This window comes from Pterocles gutturalis, unplaced genomic scaffold, assembly GCF_000699245.1.
Source record: "Pterocles gutturalis isolate BGI_N339 unplaced genomic scaffold, ASM69924v1 scaffold25083, whole genome shotgun sequence".
Classification (NCBI taxonomy): domain Eukaryota; kingdom Metazoa; phylum Chordata; class Aves; order Pterocliformes; family Pteroclidae; genus Pterocles; species Pterocles gutturalis.
In genome coordinates, this window is record NW_010121250.1 from 17,425 (window position 1) to 38,078 (window position 20,654).

The 20,654-nt window shown below is 38.8% G+C and overlaps 1 protein-coding gene across 1 annotated transcript in view; it reads right to left on the minus strand.

Annotated features, from left to right (window-relative positions):
• Positions 1–18,115: 18,115 nt before the first annotated feature.
• HMGCLL1 (3-hydroxymethyl-3-methylglutaryl-CoA lyase-like 1) overlaps positions 18,116–20,654 on the minus strand; it is a gene marked incomplete at its 5' end in the record, with an annotated part of 35,002 nt that continues 32,463 nt past the window's right edge. Inside the window, one exon of the mRNA XM_010077189.1 lies at positions 18,116–18,838. Coding sequence (XP_010075491.1) covers positions 18,725–18,838 — 114 coding nt within the window. The remainder of the gene's footprint in view (positions 18,839–20,654) is intronic.

The window sequence follows — 20,654 nt, forward strand, 5'->3', positions numbered from 1 at the left end:
TCATATAACAACTCCTCTGGAAAAGTGATACGATAATACACATAGCTTTGAGACTACTGGCAGTGATTCTTCTGATTAGTGTTATTTGTTTGTTTGCCTGCTTTACGGCTGCATTTAGTGGTCTAAATGAATTATCACATCACTGCGTTATTCTTTACCTACAAAGCAAAAAGATGACACTCATGTCATAATAATCAAATAATTGCTCATGATCTTTTGCCATTCCCTGAAGCAGTCTCAGAATAATTTTCTTTTTTTTCTTTTTTCTTTTTTTTTTTTTTCCGGGAAGGAAAGTTCCCTAACCTAACTGGGGTTGAAGAACAGAAGCTTGCTTGCTCCTGTGGCCCAATGAATGCCTATTAGTTAAACAAAAACAGTTTGGGGATCCAGGGCCTTTGGCTGAGTAAAGGGTTGGTGCCTACTCTACAGAACATTTGCAGATTTCTCTGAATCTTGTTTTTGTTCTTTCTAGATGTCTAGTTGTAATGCAGCTAAACTGAAGAGCGAGATGATTATGGGTTTGACTGTAAGGCACAGTGTTACATGCCATTACCTGTATGGCAGTTCAGAGATGTGGAGTGAGTGCTCTGTTGCAGACTGCATCCAACCCCTTCTGCAAATTTCTTCATCAGGCCTGGATGTGAACTTCGGGCAGCTTTCAGTCTTAGAGTGGTGATGACTTTAACGTTGAAGTATTTCTGAATAGGCAAATACTCAGGGCTAGCAAAAGGGATTTTTGCCTCTAGAAATGATGTGAACAGACCCACAAGTGGTGTCTACACCAGCACACCTTCCTACCCTTCTACGGCACTGCCTTGCTACAAACGTTTGCTCTTGGGGCTGTGCTTACAGGATTAAAACTTGCCACACACTCAGTAAAAGGCACGAACAGTGAGTAACTGTCTGCTGTAAGAGCCAGAAGCACAGTGTGGATCAGTGCCAATGTAGGATTGGTGTCACAACAGGAATAAGCAAAAATGACAGAAAGTAAGAAGTTTCCAAAATATTTTAGCTCTGACTTGTATTTTTGGATCTCATAGAAACACTATACTACAAGGAGATTTAGTCATGATTTAGGCCCATCCAGTGATAAGCACCATGCAGCTGCTCACTCACTCCTCACCACCCCCCGTGGGATGGGGAGGAGAATCAGAATAAAACAAAGGTAAAACCTCCTGGGTTGAGACAAGGACAGGGAGGGATCACTCACAGTTACGGTCACGGGCAAAACAGATGTGACTTGGGGAAAAAAACAATTTAATTTTTTACCAGTCAAATCAGAGTAGGATAATGAGAAAGAGAACCAAAATTTTGAAAACACCTTCCCCTCACCCCTGTCTTCTTCCAGGCTCAACTTCACTCCAAATTCCTCTACCTCCTCCCCCTGAGAAGGACAGGGGGATGGGGAGTGGGGGTTGTGGTCAGTCCATCACACGGTGTCTCTGCTGCTCCTTCCTCCTCAGGGGAGGACTCCTCACACTCTTCCCCTGCTCCAGCATGGGGTCCCTCCCATGGGAGACCTTCCTTCACAAACTTCTCCACTGTGAGTCCTTCCCATGGGCTGCAGTCCTTCACAAACTGCTCCAGTGTGGGTCTCTTCTGTGTCTTTCAGGAACAGATTGCTCCAGTGTGGGCTTCCCACGGGGTCACAGCCTCCTTCAGGCACATCCACCTGCTCTGTCATGGGGTCCTCCCCGGGCTGCGGGAGTGTCTCTTGCTCCCCTGTTACCTCCATGGCTGCAGGGGCACCGCTGCCTCACCCTGGGCTGCACCAGGGGCTGCAGGGGAACCTCTGCTCCGGACCCTGGAGCTCCTCCTCCCCTCCTTCTGCACTGATGTTGGGGTCTGCAGAGGGGTTTCTCTCACATTCCACTCCCCTCTCCACTGCAGGTTCACAGCAGGTTTTTTTTTCCTCTTAAATATGTTCTCACTGAGGCGGATCCACCGCTGATGACTGGCTCGGCCTTGGCCAGCGGCAGGTCCATCTTAGAGCCGGCTGGCATTGGCTCTATCCAGTAGCCACCCCCGTAAACCCTCCCCCTGCTACCAAAACCCTGCCACACAAACCCAATACACATTCCAGGCTGCAAATATGAGTCCTTGTCATATTGTTTTCATTCCTCCAGTGAATAAAAATTTCTCATCTTACAATTCGTATGAGTGACCGTGAATATTCTTGCATGTTTTAGCCTCTTGCTCTGAAAACTGCTCTACTTAGGTAGACCTTTTAATTGTTATTTCAACAGAAGAGACATATTTTCAGATACATTCATGAAATTATGCCCATAAGGAGGGCAGGCCTTTGTGAAAGAGTTGAGATGTAGCAATTCATTTTGATAATAAGCTTTTCCTTTTAGAAATGACTTCAAACTACTACCCATTTCTCACCACTTCTGCATTGGTTTGATGGGCCCGTTTCTTTTGGTGGGTCTATTTCTAAAATTTTTAATGTGAAAAGAGAATTTAAGCTGTTTGGAGGCAGCTGTTTGTTTAAAGCAAGCTTGTCCCTCACAAACTACAGGGGAGCTTTAACTGAGGTGTCAAAGGAAAAACTCTTTCACTCATTTACTTTGTTTATCAAGAATCAGTAAACAGTAAATAGTTGCCTTTATAAATTCTGTGACTCTTATCAAAACACCAAACAACAATATTCACTTAAATTATATTTTTAAATAATATTTTAATGGATATTTTCTTTCCAATATTCAGGTCAAATTTCCATTAAGAAGAAAGGTTTTCATTGGGTAAATACAGAAACATCAGGAGAAAAGCTTTCCAGAGCACAGGTACATTCTTCTTCAATTAATGGTGAGTTTGGGCAAAACATTCCGTGATTTTAATAGAAGTACTCTTGAAATTTCCATCATTTATGACAGGGAAGACTAAAGGTTGGGTCCCTTGGGTGGGTTCAGCTCTATGTGTTTTTTCCCCGTTCAACATAACGTCAAAAAATCTCTCTACCTGTTTGGATTAGCTTGTATAACCACAAAATAAAGGTAATAAGACTGAACCAATTTCTCTGATAAGAGGTTTTGAAATAGATGTCTCCAAATCACTATATTATAATTGGGGAGAATTAAGCTGTTGAGCCTGCCAGAGCCTGACTCTCTATACAGTCATTAGAGAGTAGCAGTCATAATGTGTAATACAAATTATTAGCTTTGATGTCACTCCTTCTTCTCTCCTGTCTCTCTTGACTTTTTGTGCCATAGCAGTTACAACAGCAAATTAGGAAGCCACAGTAAGTGGTTTGAGAAGGGGCTGGTGTTACACTCCATCAGACTTTACCTTCTCATGCAACAGAAGGGAATGCAAGTGCAGATCACGATACTTCATGGGCTGAAGAGCTGAATCTGGTTTCATTTCCATGCAGTTACAGTAAGCAATTAAGTGACATAAAGTTAAAGGTTGTTGAATTAACATACAAATTTTTTCATAGTTGAAATAATATTAATTTTACACTTCCTTTTGAAGGACTCAGTTACAGAGTGAGAATATTAAAGAGCTTAATGCACAAATATACTGACTCTAACAAGAATGACCTGTTCTACCTTGTGTGGAGTGGGTTACAATACTCCAGACATTACTACTCATTAGTTCCCAGAACTTTTCATACTGAACAACTTTCATAGGGAAAAAATAATTCAAGCTCTACATGCAGTACACAATGAAGGGGTTTCTGTCATCTCCATCCTTCAATTATTGCAGAAGTGAGCAACCTGGGCAGTATAAAAATAGATTGATAGGAATGGGATTCCTGAGATGTGTATGTGAATAATTAAGCATTCAGCTGTAACTTCATCATTTAAACTACTTACTTAAGAATCATGCATGTCATCCAAGTGCTCTGCATAATCAGAGAGAAAGTCATGGACCCTCAGAGGAAGATTAATACCACCTTTTCAGACTGTCTTTGCTGGAAGTGTTGGCTTCTCTTTGCCAACTACAGAGGGAGCCTGAATCTCTAGGTGGAACAAGACTCTAGTGGTTAAATAATGCAAGTTGTAATGCAAGAAATCCTGCTCTAAGGGAGAAAATTTAAGAAGTGAGATATTTCACTCCCGTGACTAGTTTTAACCACAGACCCTTTCCATGGGCAAAATGTATTACAGTTTCCCTCAGAGATTCAGACAAACATTCGCAAAAAGCAGCCTGCACCCAGTTAATTCTATTCCTATAGAAGTCTGAATACTTTCCAAAAACCTGTCCTTGAACCCTAACAGAATTTTGGATGGCCTTAGAAAAATAAAAAGAACGCTGACCAGCCTAAACCATACAATAAAACATTCCCTCTATTGGAGCTGTCATGTACACTAGCTGGGAACTCTCTAAGCTATAAATGTCTCATAGGAAGCCAGGTCAAGGAGAAGAATCTGATTCAGGATATCTACCTGATGATAAAAACCATATTGCAAATTGTTTCATAAATCCCACTGCCAAAAATCTAACCCAGTATCCTAGATTCATATGCTAGTAAATGTGCATTACTCAGGTTGCAAAGGGAGTTATCATCTTTACAAAATATTTATCTTCACTGAAATCAAATCCCAAGAAGAATCCCAGGGCGCACAGGCAAAATGGTTAAGTTGTCAAATATGGCCTTTTGTGTGTGAAGATATTTGCTTCTTGGCTATTTTCTGCTTGAAAGCAGGAGCTAGAATTTGCCAATATCTTGTCCCTACATCAAAATCTCAGAAGAATCCTTTAGTTAGCTTGTTACTGAAAGATAGAAGGATGTCTTTCACCAGTTCAAAATAAAGATTGTCTACAGATGAACATGCTCAGAAGAAACTCAATATTTCTTCAACTGTTCCTTAACTTTCTAATTCAAAAACAAACTTACTGTTCAAAACCAGTAAGATTTCTCCATTCTGTTCAGTGGCATTGCAAATCACGCCATTGTATAAGATTGGGTTTAATAAAAGGAGTATTTCATAATAAATAATAAATAATAAATCTAAACATAGATACATATATTCATATATGCTTGCAAATGAATATAACCCTGTGCTGTTGGAAGAACATTATTCCAGCTTTTGTGTGATAACAGGATTGTTTAAAAATCTTGTCTGTATTTACGCTCATTCTCATACCCAGGAGGGTACAGGTCAACCAAGTCGTCTGTGGCCTTGTACAACCCTGTTAAAAAGATGTGATGTGGGCAGAGTCCTAACCATATAGAAGTCAATGAGACTTTTGCTGTAAGCTTAGACAGGGCCAGAATTTTATGTCATTTTGGAAACAACAGCAAAAAAGTAATAAATTAAACAAAAATTCTCCAAACTTAAAAAGTGTTCTTATTGCCTAACTAGTTACGCACTTTCAGCCTGGTTTTGACTTTATCTTATGCAAATTACCTCCATGATTTTACAGATCCACATAATTTAAAAGATTGTTTCCTACACTTTGATTCGAAAAATGATTCGTGTGTGAAGATAAGCATTTACTTTCATCAGCATAGAGCTTTGGAGCTAAAGCATTTTTTGGCTGGAAGACAAAAACAGAAATACAGAACTCTTATCCTGCTCTTGTGAGATACAATAAAACTGGGCTTGACCCAAAAGTGTTGAAATTAATCTTATTTTGTCTTAAATTGTAGAGTTATCATCTATTTCCTACTGAAGAGTTTTGCCATGCTGAGAATCTAGATAAACAAGCAATTGGCAGGGTTTATCTACCATTATACCAGCTGCTGTGGGAACTGAGATTAGTTCAGCTCCAGTGACTTTAATTTGTAAGGTTTGAAACATTGTCAATCTGATTGTTTTACAAATGTAGAAAAAAGCCTATGACAAGCTGCGGGTAGCCAAGAAACCTCTAAGCACCAGCCGGAATTAATCTGTCTGATGAATATTCACAGCCATTTCACTATGTATACATAAGCAGTTAGATTTACACAAGAGTGTAATCCCACTAATTATTCCAGCTGCCGAGCCCACAGCTATCCTCTGCTGAACTTCATCACTGGAAATGTCCATGTGTCTATGTAGACAGCTCCAGCTAGTGCTTCTGCAGTACCTGCAGCCCCAGACGTTGTGTCCCTGAGGTTTGCAACACACTCTAGGAAGGGCAAGACATGCATCTCACGCAGCCGCGGTGGCCCTGCTACAGACCTGTCCCAAGGTGAGAAGCTCCATGAGCTGCTCATGACCACAGGCCACCTCCACGGGACAGAGGAAGGAAGCTCTCCCAGTGCCTTCCAGCCCTTCCCCTTGCAATGGACACGACTGCTCTCCACTTGTGTTGATTCACTCTCTGCAGGACCGAGCTGGAAACATCTCGTATTTTAGCTGTCTCCTATTATAAGACTTTAGAAACTGTGTGTGCCTTTCTTTCTCCGTGGTACATGCAGATACTTGCATCCCTTTCTCCATCTAGTCAGAGAACCCAAACCCGGTTTGCACCTCAGTCAGTTGGAGGGAAGTACCGAAATAGGGACTGCTGTTTCTCAGAAGAGTAATGACATGGGCACATTAGGTACATTACATTTTTTACCATTTCTGCTAAAAATAGGAAATTATTCTAACTTTTAATAATGTTTTAAATGTCTGTGATAGATCTATATGCTCTCCAGAGCAGGTTGGACAGTTGGACTTGATGATCTTAAAGGTGCTTTCCAACCTAAACCTCTCCTAGCCTTACAAATTCCCTCACTTACCAGAAGGTAGGAGAAAATGCATGGCTTCTAGCATGATCTCATCATTAACATCTTTCTTGAATTCCCCATAGAACTGAAAATGTTATAATCAGCGTCTCTTTCACCAGGAAATACTTCAGCAAAACCGTAGCATTTTATAAGATTTTGACAAAAAATAGGACATTTTGTTTTCATTTGATCATTTCAGAGTGTTTTGTTTCATCAAAATGAAACACTTTTTCCAGCTTTTTAAAGAAAAATACTACAATGTTTTGGTGAAATTATATTAGACCATTTTTAACCATCCATGACTGCTGCTCCTAATAATTTTCCTGGTCTTGTAGGAAGTTATGTACTTTAAAACCTTCTGTTTGCCTTAAATACGTGTGAACTTCACTTTCCACTTCAAAAAAAGTAGGAAAATTTTTCCTCTACAGCTGCTCTTGTAGTTGTAGAAAGCTTTGAAAAATGGCTGAGTGTACAACTAAGGTTCAGAAACAGAAAAAAAAGGAAAAAAAACAAAACAAAACCAAACCTCAAAATTATTCTTTTCCTAAAACTCATCATCTTAAAGAAATGTTGCAACTTGAGGAGGGCCAACAGTTAATCTACTTTTTAATGCATTCTATTAGTCCTGCACTGAGACTAAGACAGACCTTGCCGGTCTTCCCTCAAAAAACCACCACATTAAATATCTTGCAGTAGCTTGCTGCATTAAGCGGTATGTTCACTCTGTGCAATTTGTGATGGTTCAATCACTGCTTCCGTTATTCTTTTATTGGAGACTTGGCTTTTGGATAGCTTTTTGAGAAAAACAGTGTCATCCTGCAACAAAATACAGGCAGTTCCAACCCCCTGCTCAGCTCTTGCCCATCACTTGCTTTGTTGTGGAATATATATTCGCTCTTTCTTACTGGAGCTGCTCCAGTATCCATGCTGGCTGTGTTTGTATTACACTGTACACTACATCCGTTGCATATACGTAGTGTATGCAGAAATATTTCACTTAGGGTTTGTGTCTGCCTATGCATTAAACACCCAGAATATCTGATAACTGATTCAGAGACCAGAATTTGGCCTTCTCACAGCCCAGGTAAGTGGCCCAGTGATGGGGCTGGGACTCCATCTCTTCCATGGTGAATGTTTTGCCGACTATGTAAGGTGGGGCAGCTTGGGAACAGCTAAGGACCTCTTCATTTGAGTGCCTATATAAATTAAACATACTTAAGTGTATAAACACAACAGAATCAGTGCAACAGGAAAGTAACAGAAAGTTCTCATGTTCTATGCTTGCAGCTCTGGATTTGAGTCCTCTTGTCAAGTCAACTAACCTCCGCACCTCTCCATCCCAGCTTCAGGTCTTATGTTACATTCTCAACTGAAACTTTTCCTTCAGGATATTTGATCAAAACTGATGGATTAATTCCTCCAGGAAAAATAAGTTTCTCCTCATTTGGAAAACAAAAGTTGAAACCACTCCCAGTTTTTCAACAGCTGGAATTTTTAGCACATAAGCCACCTAAGTGGCTATTTGGTGAGAAGCCTAAGAGAAAGAGGAAACTTCATGGGCATGGGGCCTAGAAACACAGTATTAGATCCCGTTTTACATTAATTTGATTCTAGGTCAAGTATTGCTGCACACTGCAATTATGGTAATATGCAGAAAAGGAAGAGGTCTAGCAGGTAAGTAAGAGCCAGGGGTCTCCTCTGAAACACAGAATAAAATTTGCATCTTAAAATCAAAGGGGAGAATACTCCAAAACACAAACCAGAGTAACAAGCGGTTCCCCTGCAGCAGAGTAAAAATTAGTGCTACACATACGAAGTGCTACTGGAGCTGGTATTTACTAAAAGGAGTCAGAAAATGATTTTGCAGCAACTGGTGAAGGAAGAGTTATTCCTGTCATTGGCTTACCATCTAGGTCTTATTCCTCCTTTTGACTACTTATGTCAGAATTGATAGCTAATTTAGCTTACATGTGTGTGCATTCCAATTCAGATCTCAAATCTGATTCTTATTACTGAAGAAGTAAATGTTTCATGTCTACTTTCTGTTTTTTCCTTATAGGTGAAACAGTCTACATTATTGCCTATTCCTCCTGCATAGTTCTCATCCTAGGAATAGTCCTGTTGACTCTGCTAAAGATCAGGTAATTTGATAGGGATATTAATCATTGGTTCTAGGAAATTGAAAAAGCAGAAAATGAAATGTTTTGACTTAGTTAAGAGGTTGGCACTGTGATTGTCTTTAAAAACAGTCCAACATGCCCCAGCGATGGAAAGAACTGACATTGCGGGTGTCAGCAGGGAGGAGTGAAATACGATGCGTATCTACAATGCCCTCCATTCATGCCGAGATCCCAGGCTTCAGGAGGTTTCATTTCCTGTCCCGTGGCAGGGGAAGGTGAAATCTGAATTCAAAAATTCTGTGAGGCTACCTTCCTAGCCTTGTAGCAGGCAGAGGTAATGCAGAAAGGAAATGAGAATATTCAGCATTATAGCATATTTAGAAACTGAACTGTGAATGCTGCCATTGTAGTTAATATTCTTGCCAAATGCCGCGTTTGCTGATAGGATTCTGTAAACATTCCCCCACACACAGTATGAGAAACTGCTCATACACCAATGCTTGGTAAGAAAACAGAAATGTGCATTCACTTAGTCAAATGAACATGGCCTTTTCTTAAATGATACATTTTCTTGGACCAAATTAAATGGCCAGATTTCAAGACTTACACTGTCGGATGATAGGTAACAGAACATGATGTAGCAGGAGCTATATATAGTGGGAGGGATATTGAGTCAAATTTCATTATTAAATTCAGAGGCAGATCAAAGAGGAATCGTGCAGAAAAATGCAAAAGGCAAGTCAAGGATATATGGGAACAGAGGTTTTCTTTTTAGGTTTGCAGTTAAAGGAATATCAGCATATAAATAAAACTAAGATTTAAAGAATACAGGGGATAGAAGAAAGAACAGTACATTAATAACAGCGAAGGGAATTATTTTATACCACAGTGTTCATCATAAAAACAGGGGAATTTTGCCACTGATTTCAATTAAGCCAAAGTTCAAACCAAAAGCTGTATAGTTGATTGTTAAATACATGGACATTCTTTGTTTCAGAGCCTGCAGAGCAAAACATGAGTCAAGAAGTCCCTCGCCAGACCACTCTTCTGAAACATTTATGGTCCATTATAAAAGTCACAGATGAACTACTCTGTTGCTTATGCTTTTTAAGGCTATTCTTGAAAGCCAGCCTGGTGTACATATGCGATAATAAAATATATATTAGAAAACCTACTAGAAATTATGGAATTTTGTAGTTGAGCATACAAAAGGCTTTTATATTTATTAACACATATTAAACCTTTCATAATCTAAAAAAAAAAAAATAGAACTGTACTCTCTCATTTGCCCAGATTCACAGATCTGTCCTGAGCTGCACATTCCCTACATCTTTAGATGCACAGGACAATGGTATCAATGCTGTATCAGCATGAATCTGCCTAGCGGTGGCAATCTTTGAAACCCACCCTTCTTATCTGAACTCATCTGGCAGAAATGAAAAAAATCCACTCAGAAATATTTTGGACAGCTGTTAAAAGTACATATGCGGTAGCTTTGTACACTGGGTTCCCAGGTACCAAGGTACCAGACGTGATATTTTTAAGGCAGCAGTCACAAGCAGCCTGCCCGTAGTTTGATGGTGGAGCACTTGGTGGGGCAGGAGGAGATCAGGATTACAACCCCTTTCAGTACAAAGAGAAATTAAACCCAGACTATCTGGGCTAATGCTTTGGCCCCAGCATATTGTTGCTGAAACTGTTTTTTTCTTTCTCCTCCAATATGCTTCAAAAAGCAATTAGTGAGTCTGGACAATTCGGACACAGTGATTTTAGAAAGCATTTTGTGGTCTGGATGCCCTGTGGAGAGATCCATGTGCTTAGGGCTAAAAAGTGCCTACTTCTTGAGAGAGAAGTTACAATCCATCTCATCATCTGTGTTTCCTATTCATTGTCTCTAGGCAATACCCGAAGTGCCCAATTCTCCCCGTGCACTGTACTGGGAGTCATGGTCCCTAACACACCACTCTGGATCCACTTTCTGGCTATGAGTTCTGGACTTTTCCCTGTAGTTGAGTTGTTTTGCTAGATTTGAGCTCCTATTTGCTAGCAATCAGTTGTTTTTGTTATATCTTTGTAACAAACCGATTCTGCACAGCACAGGATAATGAACTGGCATTTCTTATACAACTGTTACCATAAGTAGCATATGTATTGTCTTGTTATGATAGCACCCGGTGAATTAATTTTGGTCAGAATTTAATTAATTTGAATTTTGTCTGAATTCCCACTAAACGTAACTCATAAAACAAACAGCATCAGGAATAAAATACTCGTTCCACTGAATTCAGTTCCAATTTGGACCGTGACTGATTCAGATCTAGGGCTAGAAATTTATGATGTGATCAGAAGAGCAGGAGTCTCTGCTCTTCAGTGTGGCTTTTGCTTCTGGCTTTGGTGCTTGTGAAATGTTTCAGTGAGTGAGTAAAATCTTACCTGTGCAATTCTATTGGGGAGAGTGTTAGAGCTTTATAAAAATGACTACAACATGCATTTCCTCTTTCTTTAGGATCCGTATAAAACCAAAAATTCATTCTGATTTTGCAATCAAATACTATCTCATTACTAAATCAGCCTTTGGAAAAAAATACACCAGAAAAGTGGAAAGTTGGTTAGTTTGTTAATCAAGACAACCTCCTTAATCAGTCCAGCAATTTGCAGCATTTAGTTTACCTCCCATCATGTAGGTATTTTGGAAGTAGCATATTCATATTTTTCATTTTAAAACTGTGAAGATTAAAAAGTTCAAACTGAAAATACTGCTGAGAATGTACTGTCATCAGTGCTGTTTAAAAACATTTATTCATATAGGAAATATACATACGAAGTGAGCCCTGTGTCGGCTAATATCTTTTTGTAACTTTCTGTCTTATAAACTTTTTGTTTTCGTATTATTTTATATGTAGGTGTTATATATGTCCTCATATATGTGCTTAGACACACACACATTCACACACACACGAGTATGTAAAACGTGTTTGAAGCAGAGGGTAAGTAGATGAATTACTCTGAAAGACAGATATTTAGTGGCTATTGTGTTGCTTCTGTAATTTGACAGGCTGTCTTCAGCAGGGCTGACTTTAATGCTTAATGGAAAAGTACATTTCCTCCATTATACATGTAAAATGCATTCTTTTGATTTATATTTCCTAGTGACACTGTATTTTGTCAATTGTATCTAGGCATTAATTACTAAATAAAGACATTTCTGCTGGAATTATCTGTATTCAGGTGATCATGACTAGTCTCTAACTGCTTCATTAACAGTTTTGTGATGGAAGAAGAAGTAGTATCTTTGTAATAGCCTGTCGTTAAAATATTTTCCCCTGAAGTGAGGCATCTATACCCAATTCCCAGTTGAGGAAAAGTAAGTCTCACTGATGACTTGGGATTCCCAGGACGTGTCATTTTAGGCAAGGATGTAGTATTCATCTCCCTTCCACTGGAGGCAGGACATCGCAGACTGAAGAAATGAAAACTGATTCGGCAAGAGGGGGAAAGCATAAATTTTAGCCTTACAGAACTTTAATTTGAAAGGAGGAATACTGGGTTCCAGTCTTTTCTTTCAAGATTGTTTATACAGTTTATCTAAAGATGGTTTCAAATTAAAGATATAAAGAGTTTTTGAGACAAGTACGCAGGACTAGCTGTTCTTTATGCAGTACTGAAGCTACAAGGCTGTAGAGTCCAAGTCTCCACTTCTCCTGTCTTGCCACAGGGAGTCTTGAATTCTTCAAGAGGAAGATTTTCCTCAGCCTTCTCACTTGGTTGTGAGGTGAGAAAATGGGCTGCTTGGAAAGACAGGCACGGACTCAGCCCTTTCAGGCTGTTGTGGGAATCCACACCCTGGTACTCTGAGCTAGATGTCAGACCAAGCTAGTAACACAGAAGATGGATGGAAGCAGGACCAACAGCATTCCAAAGTTGTGGATGCCCCATCCCTGGAGGGGTTCAAGGCCAGGCTGGATGAGGCTTTGAGCAACCTGGGCTAGTGGAGGGTGTCCCTGCCCATGGCAGGGGGTTGGAACTGGATGATCTTTAAGGTCCCTTCCAACCCAAACCATTCTGTGATTATGTGATTCTATGATTCTATGATGGTGCCTTAAAAGAGGGAACACCATTCAGTGCAATCAAAAAAATTACCATAGGTGTCTTTCCACCAGGAAAAAATGTTAACCACTGGATTCAAGCTGGCACAGACATCTGTCTGCAGCTCATGTTGAGGCACTTCAATGGTAGCATGAAGTGGGAATTTTACTGCTGACTTTTCCAAGTTCCCTGATCAACACGCTGATGTTTGAGCCCACATGCTGAAGTCATTCAGCCCCCCATGAAGTGTGTAGGGGGTCTTAGGCATCACTTAGAGCACAGAGATTTCTACTGTGCAGTGGAACATCTGAAGTTAGATAACGCCTCATTTAATTTTTTGACTCCTACCTCCATTCCTGGCTGCAGCTTTTAATGTTTAGTTAATGGAGAGAAGAAATGTTTCCCTAGTAACTAAGAAGAGATTTGTCAGCTACAAAAGCACACAGGAAAACTGATAAAATGATAATCCAAAGAAAATGCGCTCCAAATGGATTACGAGGTAACAAAGTCAACACAGGCTTACATGTCAGAGTGACAGCTTATATTTACTAACATGTGAGCTGGTTAGTCAGAGCTGCTGAATCTGGCGTAATACATGAGCATATCAGTTTCCGTAAACACTGGGATAGATTTTTATTTCAGCTTTAACACCACATATTGCAAAATCACAAATGCATTTAACCAAGAGGGTACATGATAATTCCTTAACAAACATATCATCTCTTTGACATTGGTTTCAAAGGACTAAGTTGACTTTGGCTGTAGTCCTTCTGCCTGCTGTGTTATTGCAGCAATGAAGGTCAACACTGCGTTACAGCAGGACCGTAGAGAAAAATAATCTTCAAAAATAAAATATAACAAAAGCATCGATCAGCACATCAAGAACTGAAAAGCAAGTGTCTCATTCACTTCTCCGGAGTGATTCTTCTGTCAGTTCTTTAGAGACTTCACAACCAATATGGATAACTTAAGGCAGTCTGAGAAATCACAGAAAATATCAGTGGCACAGAATACTCATTTTCAGGTATCACAGTATCTAAACAATATTTCTACCCCTTAAAAATAACTCTGTGAAAAAATTGGCAGATCTTACACTTTCACACAAACTCTTTGGACAAGTATTTCTTCATTTCAGCAACACTGATCCCAAACATAGGAATTTTACCTCAAAGACTTGCAGTCTTCTTTTTGTGACTCCTTATTACAATAATAAAAGTTTTATGAACTCAAATGATGCCATTAAGAAAGGAAAATTAGCCAAAGCCTCTCTGGACTTATTTAGAAGACCAGAATATTCACTTCTTATTTCCATAAACTCTGGTTATACATGAAAATGAAACATTAAAGTGCTGGTTCAGAGCCAAGTTGCCTTAATACTTAAAGGTTTAAACTACAAAGCAAGCTGCTGCTGGAAGACATTAGCACTATCCATCTACAGGATCCATGTCATCACTGTCTTGTGAAAGGCACTGAAGAACAATTATGCCCATCACTAGAGGAACTGGTCAACTTCTCCTCCAAAAAAGCACACCAGCCATGCCTTTAGGACACCATAATATCTTGACCAGCCAAAGTAGCCAGTATTTGACTCTCTAGATATTGCCAACAACGTGAGGAAAAGAAAAACTACTGTGAAAGTATTAAAGAAAATTCCAATGTGTTGACATTGGTCAGCTGTTGAACCTTCACAGGTTCAGATCAGGGCACAGACCACAGACTGAACTGGGAACTCCAGTTTACATACTCCATGGCCCTGGCACAAGTAAGATGATTTCCATGTTGTTCTGTGAGATATCGGCAGCAACTTTGATACAGTGAGCTATAGAAGAAAGTCTCCAAAACATAGAAGTAAATATCTTGGTACATCTAATTTGTCTCTGACAAGACCAGGAGAGTGCAATCAATAACTCCTTCTCTCCCACATACTCTCAGAGTTTATGCTATCCCCTTTTCAGCATTACAGAGGACTATCGGCAAAACAGACAGGGAAACAGCATGCCCCCACATTCCAACAATGTGATCATGATATTCAGCACTCTGCTTTTTTTTCTGGATACCTTTCAACAAATATAAATATATGCACATTTTATAATGAGATAGTAATAGGGACACCTTCTCATGGAAGCCAAACACCTGGATGCAAGCCTTCCACTGCCAGAGGGTTACTTCAGGGTGAAGTGACAGTACTCAGCAGGGGACACCGATAGAGTCTAAAAGGGCAGCCACCATTAGTGACAGGTCACTCTGAATATAAGCACAAAAATTTAGAAAGTCAGAAGCACTGGAGAGCATCCCATGACTTACAGCTCTCGAAACCAGGACACCATGTTTTTGACAGGATGTTGTCTCAACTGTTTTATTATGTGCTGAACTCAAAGCTGCCTGCGTGAGTGATGCATGCTCATGGCATAGCTACTGGATTAGCCCTTGATCTTAAGGGCAAAATATGCTTATTTTGTGAAGCCAAAGATTAGATGTTAAAATGCTCCACAGTCGAAATAATGCCAGCCCAGGAAAGCAGAAAAGCAACATTTTATGTGCCTAACAAATTTTAGTAGCAAGAACATGAGATGTCTCACGATTTTCAGTCACACTACAAGTAAAGAAGGATCTTGTTGGGATTGCTCACCTGGACCCACAGGCCTAAATTCATCTCAGGTGGCACTTTTGGCACATAAACATTGGGGCTTTTTTTAAAAATATGGCTATATGTTTCTCCCTCCCTTGTAACAATCCTGACAAACAATCTACTTGTCTGTGACCTCCACCCTGGATTACTATAACTCACTATGTGATTGAAGCTGAATGTGTGGGTAAAGCACAGGCTCCAGATGTGACTGCTCATCATTTCCAATGCTCACATCATCACAGAATAACAGACCTGCACTTAAGGCTCTACACAAGCTCACATGTAGTTTCTGAAACAGACCAAATAAAGAACTGAGGCATTTTAGGTTGTTCATCCCCATGATGAACATTAGGTTTATTAGGTACCCTGTTTCAGTGCATAGGGATGGTTAAGAGCTTCAGAAATGCAAACTGGACAGCCCAGATGCTGAAAAGCCTAGGATGGATGATGCATAGAGGCATATCTGAAAACTCCTCCAGAGTATACGGGTCTCCTAGTGCCAAAGTTAGCAATGCTTCATGGTAGTTAGGAACACAGATGTCTAGAACTCCCAAAGTACTGATCAGAGCTAGCTGTTTTATTCTATAGTCTATGTTTTACATAGTTATGATATTTAACACAAAAGTTGTGGTAGTAGTGAAACCATCCACTTTTAGCCAAGATGTTGTAGTTAGTATACTTACCAAAAAAGTGGACAGCATCAGTTTAGTTCCTAACTTGGCCCACAGTTGAAGCCCTCACCACCATCTTCAAGGAGAAATACCCTTATCTGTTGCAGAGACATTTTTTTCTTGTGATATTTCTGGTCTCAGGAGTTTTGAATTCCATCCTACCCAGTGGCACAACTTCATCCACGTTTACTAGAAAGCATGTTCTTTTTCAGTTCTGTATATAACCTAGTGGTTAGACTCATTGATTAGGATATCAAAAAATGTGTGTTTGAATCTCCTCAGACTGAGTTTAGTGCAACATTCAGGCTAGGATTTAAAAGGTGGTTTGCATCACAACTCCTTTTTTTCAAGGGTTTCTGGAAGAAGCTCAATCTTGCTCATGTCAGTTAAACACGCTTACAGGCTCTTGGACGGAAGAACACTCATCAGGCTCTACATGAGAAATGCACACTTCAACTCAGAATAAGCTAATCCTGTGCCTGCACAGAAGCAAACTAAAGAGAAATTTTATCGTTAAACAGGAAAGTATTACAGTGTACTTAGTAATGTTCAGGGGTAAATGGCATCTGAATTAGGGAGTTCTTAGGATGTCAATTCTGGCACCTCATTTAGGTTTAACTACTAATTACTAAACTAAGTACAACCTAAGTACTGCTGCAGATTCCTCACTTCTTCATTGGATCTAATCCATTTAAGAATTTTTACATCTGTGAATGGTTCAAGACTAGGTTTTATTAAAGTTCATGTTTTGATATATGAGCCATAGTGGCTGCTAAATAACAAAGCCCTATCTGAAACATGGGAAAATGAGGACAGAGCATTTTCTGTGGTGATCCCAACTACCCATTCAGGCCAAGAAAATCAGATTATTCACGTCTTTAAGAGTACCTGAAAGTCTTCTCACTAGATATCGCAGGAAGGGGTGCAATTTAGTATTTTGTATTGATAGGCAAGATATTTCCTGCCTCACCTAAACACGTTTCTTTGTTTATTCTTTAATACTCTTTAATAATTGACTCTTACCATGAGAAGAGTGAAACAATGTAGTTTATATTGGTTTTGACTATCATTACAGCATAAAGAGGATAGAGGTTTTATATCAAGTTTCTAGTTTTGAGTTACCTGGCCTGCAAGTTTGACATTCTTAAGCTGTGCCAATTTTAAACTATAGTATAACTAAAAGATCCCAGAAAAGGTTCATTCTGGAATTTCAAAGGCAAGCTGAGACTCAGCTGTAACTTGGCAGAGTTGAGTTCCAGACAAAATTGATTCAGCCTTTTCCTTCTTTACACGTTATCTTTCACTTTCTTTCATCTTACCTTTTCCAAACTTTTCATATTTTGGAGGAAAATGGAGAATATGGAAAAAGATCATAATCCAGGGTTTCAGACTTTCATGGTAACAGGCTCTTTTCAGAAAAAAAATGAGGTTAAGTACACAGTGAATTACATAAGGATATTACACAAACAACTAATAATAAGGCTAATGTTTCAGACTGAAAAAAAGACAGTATTTTCATGGCACATTTGAACAGTTTATAGATAGGATAAGACTCTTCTTTTAATTTGTCCATTATTGGTCTAAAAAATGGCAATGCAGTTCACTGGCATCTTGTTGAACTAAGACACTGAAAAGTACAGTATCACTGTCAGTAGAGCACAAAGAAAAATTGTAAGTGGTTCCCTCTGTGTAAGGTAGTCCAGGAGAATATTATTATCCTCAAAAATTCGTGATTTATAAGTGAGAATGTCAATTCATAGACTATAGAATAAATAATCTGACTGTTCTACGAGACCTTTGACAAAAATTTAGCCCCTTCTACACTACTACTACCCTGTAGGATGGTTGAGAACCTTGCCAATGTTTAATTGCCTCATCTAATACAGATGATGAAGAAAAGCAACTACAACAAATTTAACATATGTAACAAATAAGAGAATTTGCATTAGATTTGGAGAATCTGGGAAACTGCCATTCACCACAAAGTCTTGGAAAAAGATAAAGCCATCCATATACTTAACAGATGTTAAACAAAACAAAAATAAAAAAGTGCTATTGCTAAAAAATTCTTATGGTGAAGTCAAATTTGGCTCCATAGTCATAACACAACTGACTTGAGAAATGGAAAGTAAAGATTCAGATAAATAAAACACATAATAGAATGGCCACACACAGTGTGGGATCTCATAAACTACTGCAAATATCTGTACTGTTCTAAAAGTCATCTTGATTAAAAATTAACTATGTATTCACTGCTTCTATTCCGTTTTCCTGAAAATAAGTAAAATTCAATTTAAAACATGGTAAAATGTCCTGGTGTTTATACATTTTTCTCATCTGTAGAAGTACCAAGCACAGGGTTCTGTACTACAGCAATTTATTTCTTACTCACAAATCAGACAATTCTTGACAAAACAGTACAGTACAGCAACTCTTCCCATAATAAAAAGTTATATATGGGTTCTATTTTGGTTCTTTGCTGAAATGGTTTTCTTATATTTGTTTTCTTGATATAAATGTCCTTGGTCAAGGTAGACGACAAATGTAACTAAGCTGCAAAAAAAAAATCCATTTAATTGATAGCTCCAGTACTGAAGGAAGCTTGTGCAACTTTTGAGTTTGTTTTCTTGTTCAAAGCTGTACAGATGAAGTTTCCAGCTTCCATCACTGTATAAAGATTTACTCCCTAAAAAAGAAGTGAAATATGTTAAGAATAAGAAATAGAGGCATATGTTGAAAATGCTTAAAATCCACGTTTTTTTGCTCCCTGGTCTAATTTTTGCAAACAAAAGGCCTGATTCATGTCATACGTCAGTAATGGAGATCAGTAGAGTTACAGATGTACACAATAGCCACAGCTTCCAGTTCTTTGGAAAGCTCTATCCCTTTGAGGGGGATTACTTACCCTAACAGCAGTGGACCAAATACTCTAGTAATATCTTTCAAACTCAAAAGAATCTGGAATAAAGAACTGGAATAACAACTAGAAGAATTTGGGGAAAAAATACAGTGTCTCCATATGTGCTGTACTTACTTATCACCCAACATGAAGACACTTCACACTTATAAGTATCCCATTTGCAGGTCAGGAAAACGGAGGAAACACACTTGTATTGGCAAGTGAGTTCAGTCAGAAATGGGATCCTGCATTCTCTTGAATAAATATAATCTCCTTCCTGAAGTTCTCTTAAATGCAAAATTACAATTTACATTGCTAGCACAACTAAGCAAAAAATTGCAGCTGCTTGATCTGCCCATGTTAAAACAATGTTCCTTGAGCAATTGTTTTTTAACTAACGTAAGATACGTGTCAGTACTGCTTGATTGCTAAAATGGAATCAGATCACTAACTAAAGTGGGAAGAGATACTTCATTATTAGTGTCTTGGATTACTTGTGTATATTGAAATTTTTAGAGTTAGATCCTGTAAGTGATCTAGGTACTTGCTCCAAAGACTGGAATTTAGACTAAGCCAGTAAAGTTCCTGTAGAAGGGATGCTAAAGGGGACTTTGAACTACCAATGCACTGAGCAGTCACATAAAACCAGAAGTGTGTCACTCAACACTAAAGAGTACAAGATGTATTGCACCAGATACACACTTCTATAACACTTATGGATTTATGCACTGAAGTTCAGACCTAGACCTAATTTAGATGCTTAATCCTTTAATTGGATCTAGCACTTATAGCCATGTTCTGCAGTAAACTTCTCTTTTTTCATTCTTGGAACTCGCTAAAAATGTCAATGAGAATAGAAATCACTTCATGGAAATGTAGTGAAAAATATTTTTAATTTGAGAAAAAAACCCTTCAAAGTTTCCAATCAGCTCTAGTATTTAGCACCATCTAAAACATATTGTTCAAAGACATCCTTTTATACCTGTCTCATTTTAATACAGTTATAACAAGTGTGATTTCAGCTTATTCTGTTCATTCTTTATTGGTTATTGCTTAGGTTTAGTTTGGAGAGTGCTATCGCACATAACGTAATCTAAAAAATTCTTAAGAGCATCTGTGCTTTTTTACTAGGAAGAAATGAGAAACATACCACGATAGACATAGTTGGTAGGTAGAGTACGAAAGATGGCTTATCTATCAGATAGATACTCAGAAATGTACTTAAGCGTACTTGGTAACCACTCCACATATCCAGAATTATTTCTTGACACCAAGGAATGAAAAACCAAGACAAGTACCTCCAGTAGTATCTATGAACTTGGATAAATGTTTTAAGCCAAAAAAGCTTCTTTTAGAAGGCAAAATCCTTTAACTCCCATTGATTTAAATTAATCAGTTCTCATTCAGCATTCACAAATACCATAAAATATCTCCGAACTTTGGTTTTGGTGTCAGTAATGTGAGGCTAACAGTACTTAGTTGCTTCTCAGAAAGGCTTATTGTTTGCCAAGCACTTTGAAGGCATCATAAGCACAAATACTATTACTGTCACTACATAGGAACCATACAGAAGCTGTTTATACAGAAAGTACATGTTTCCCTA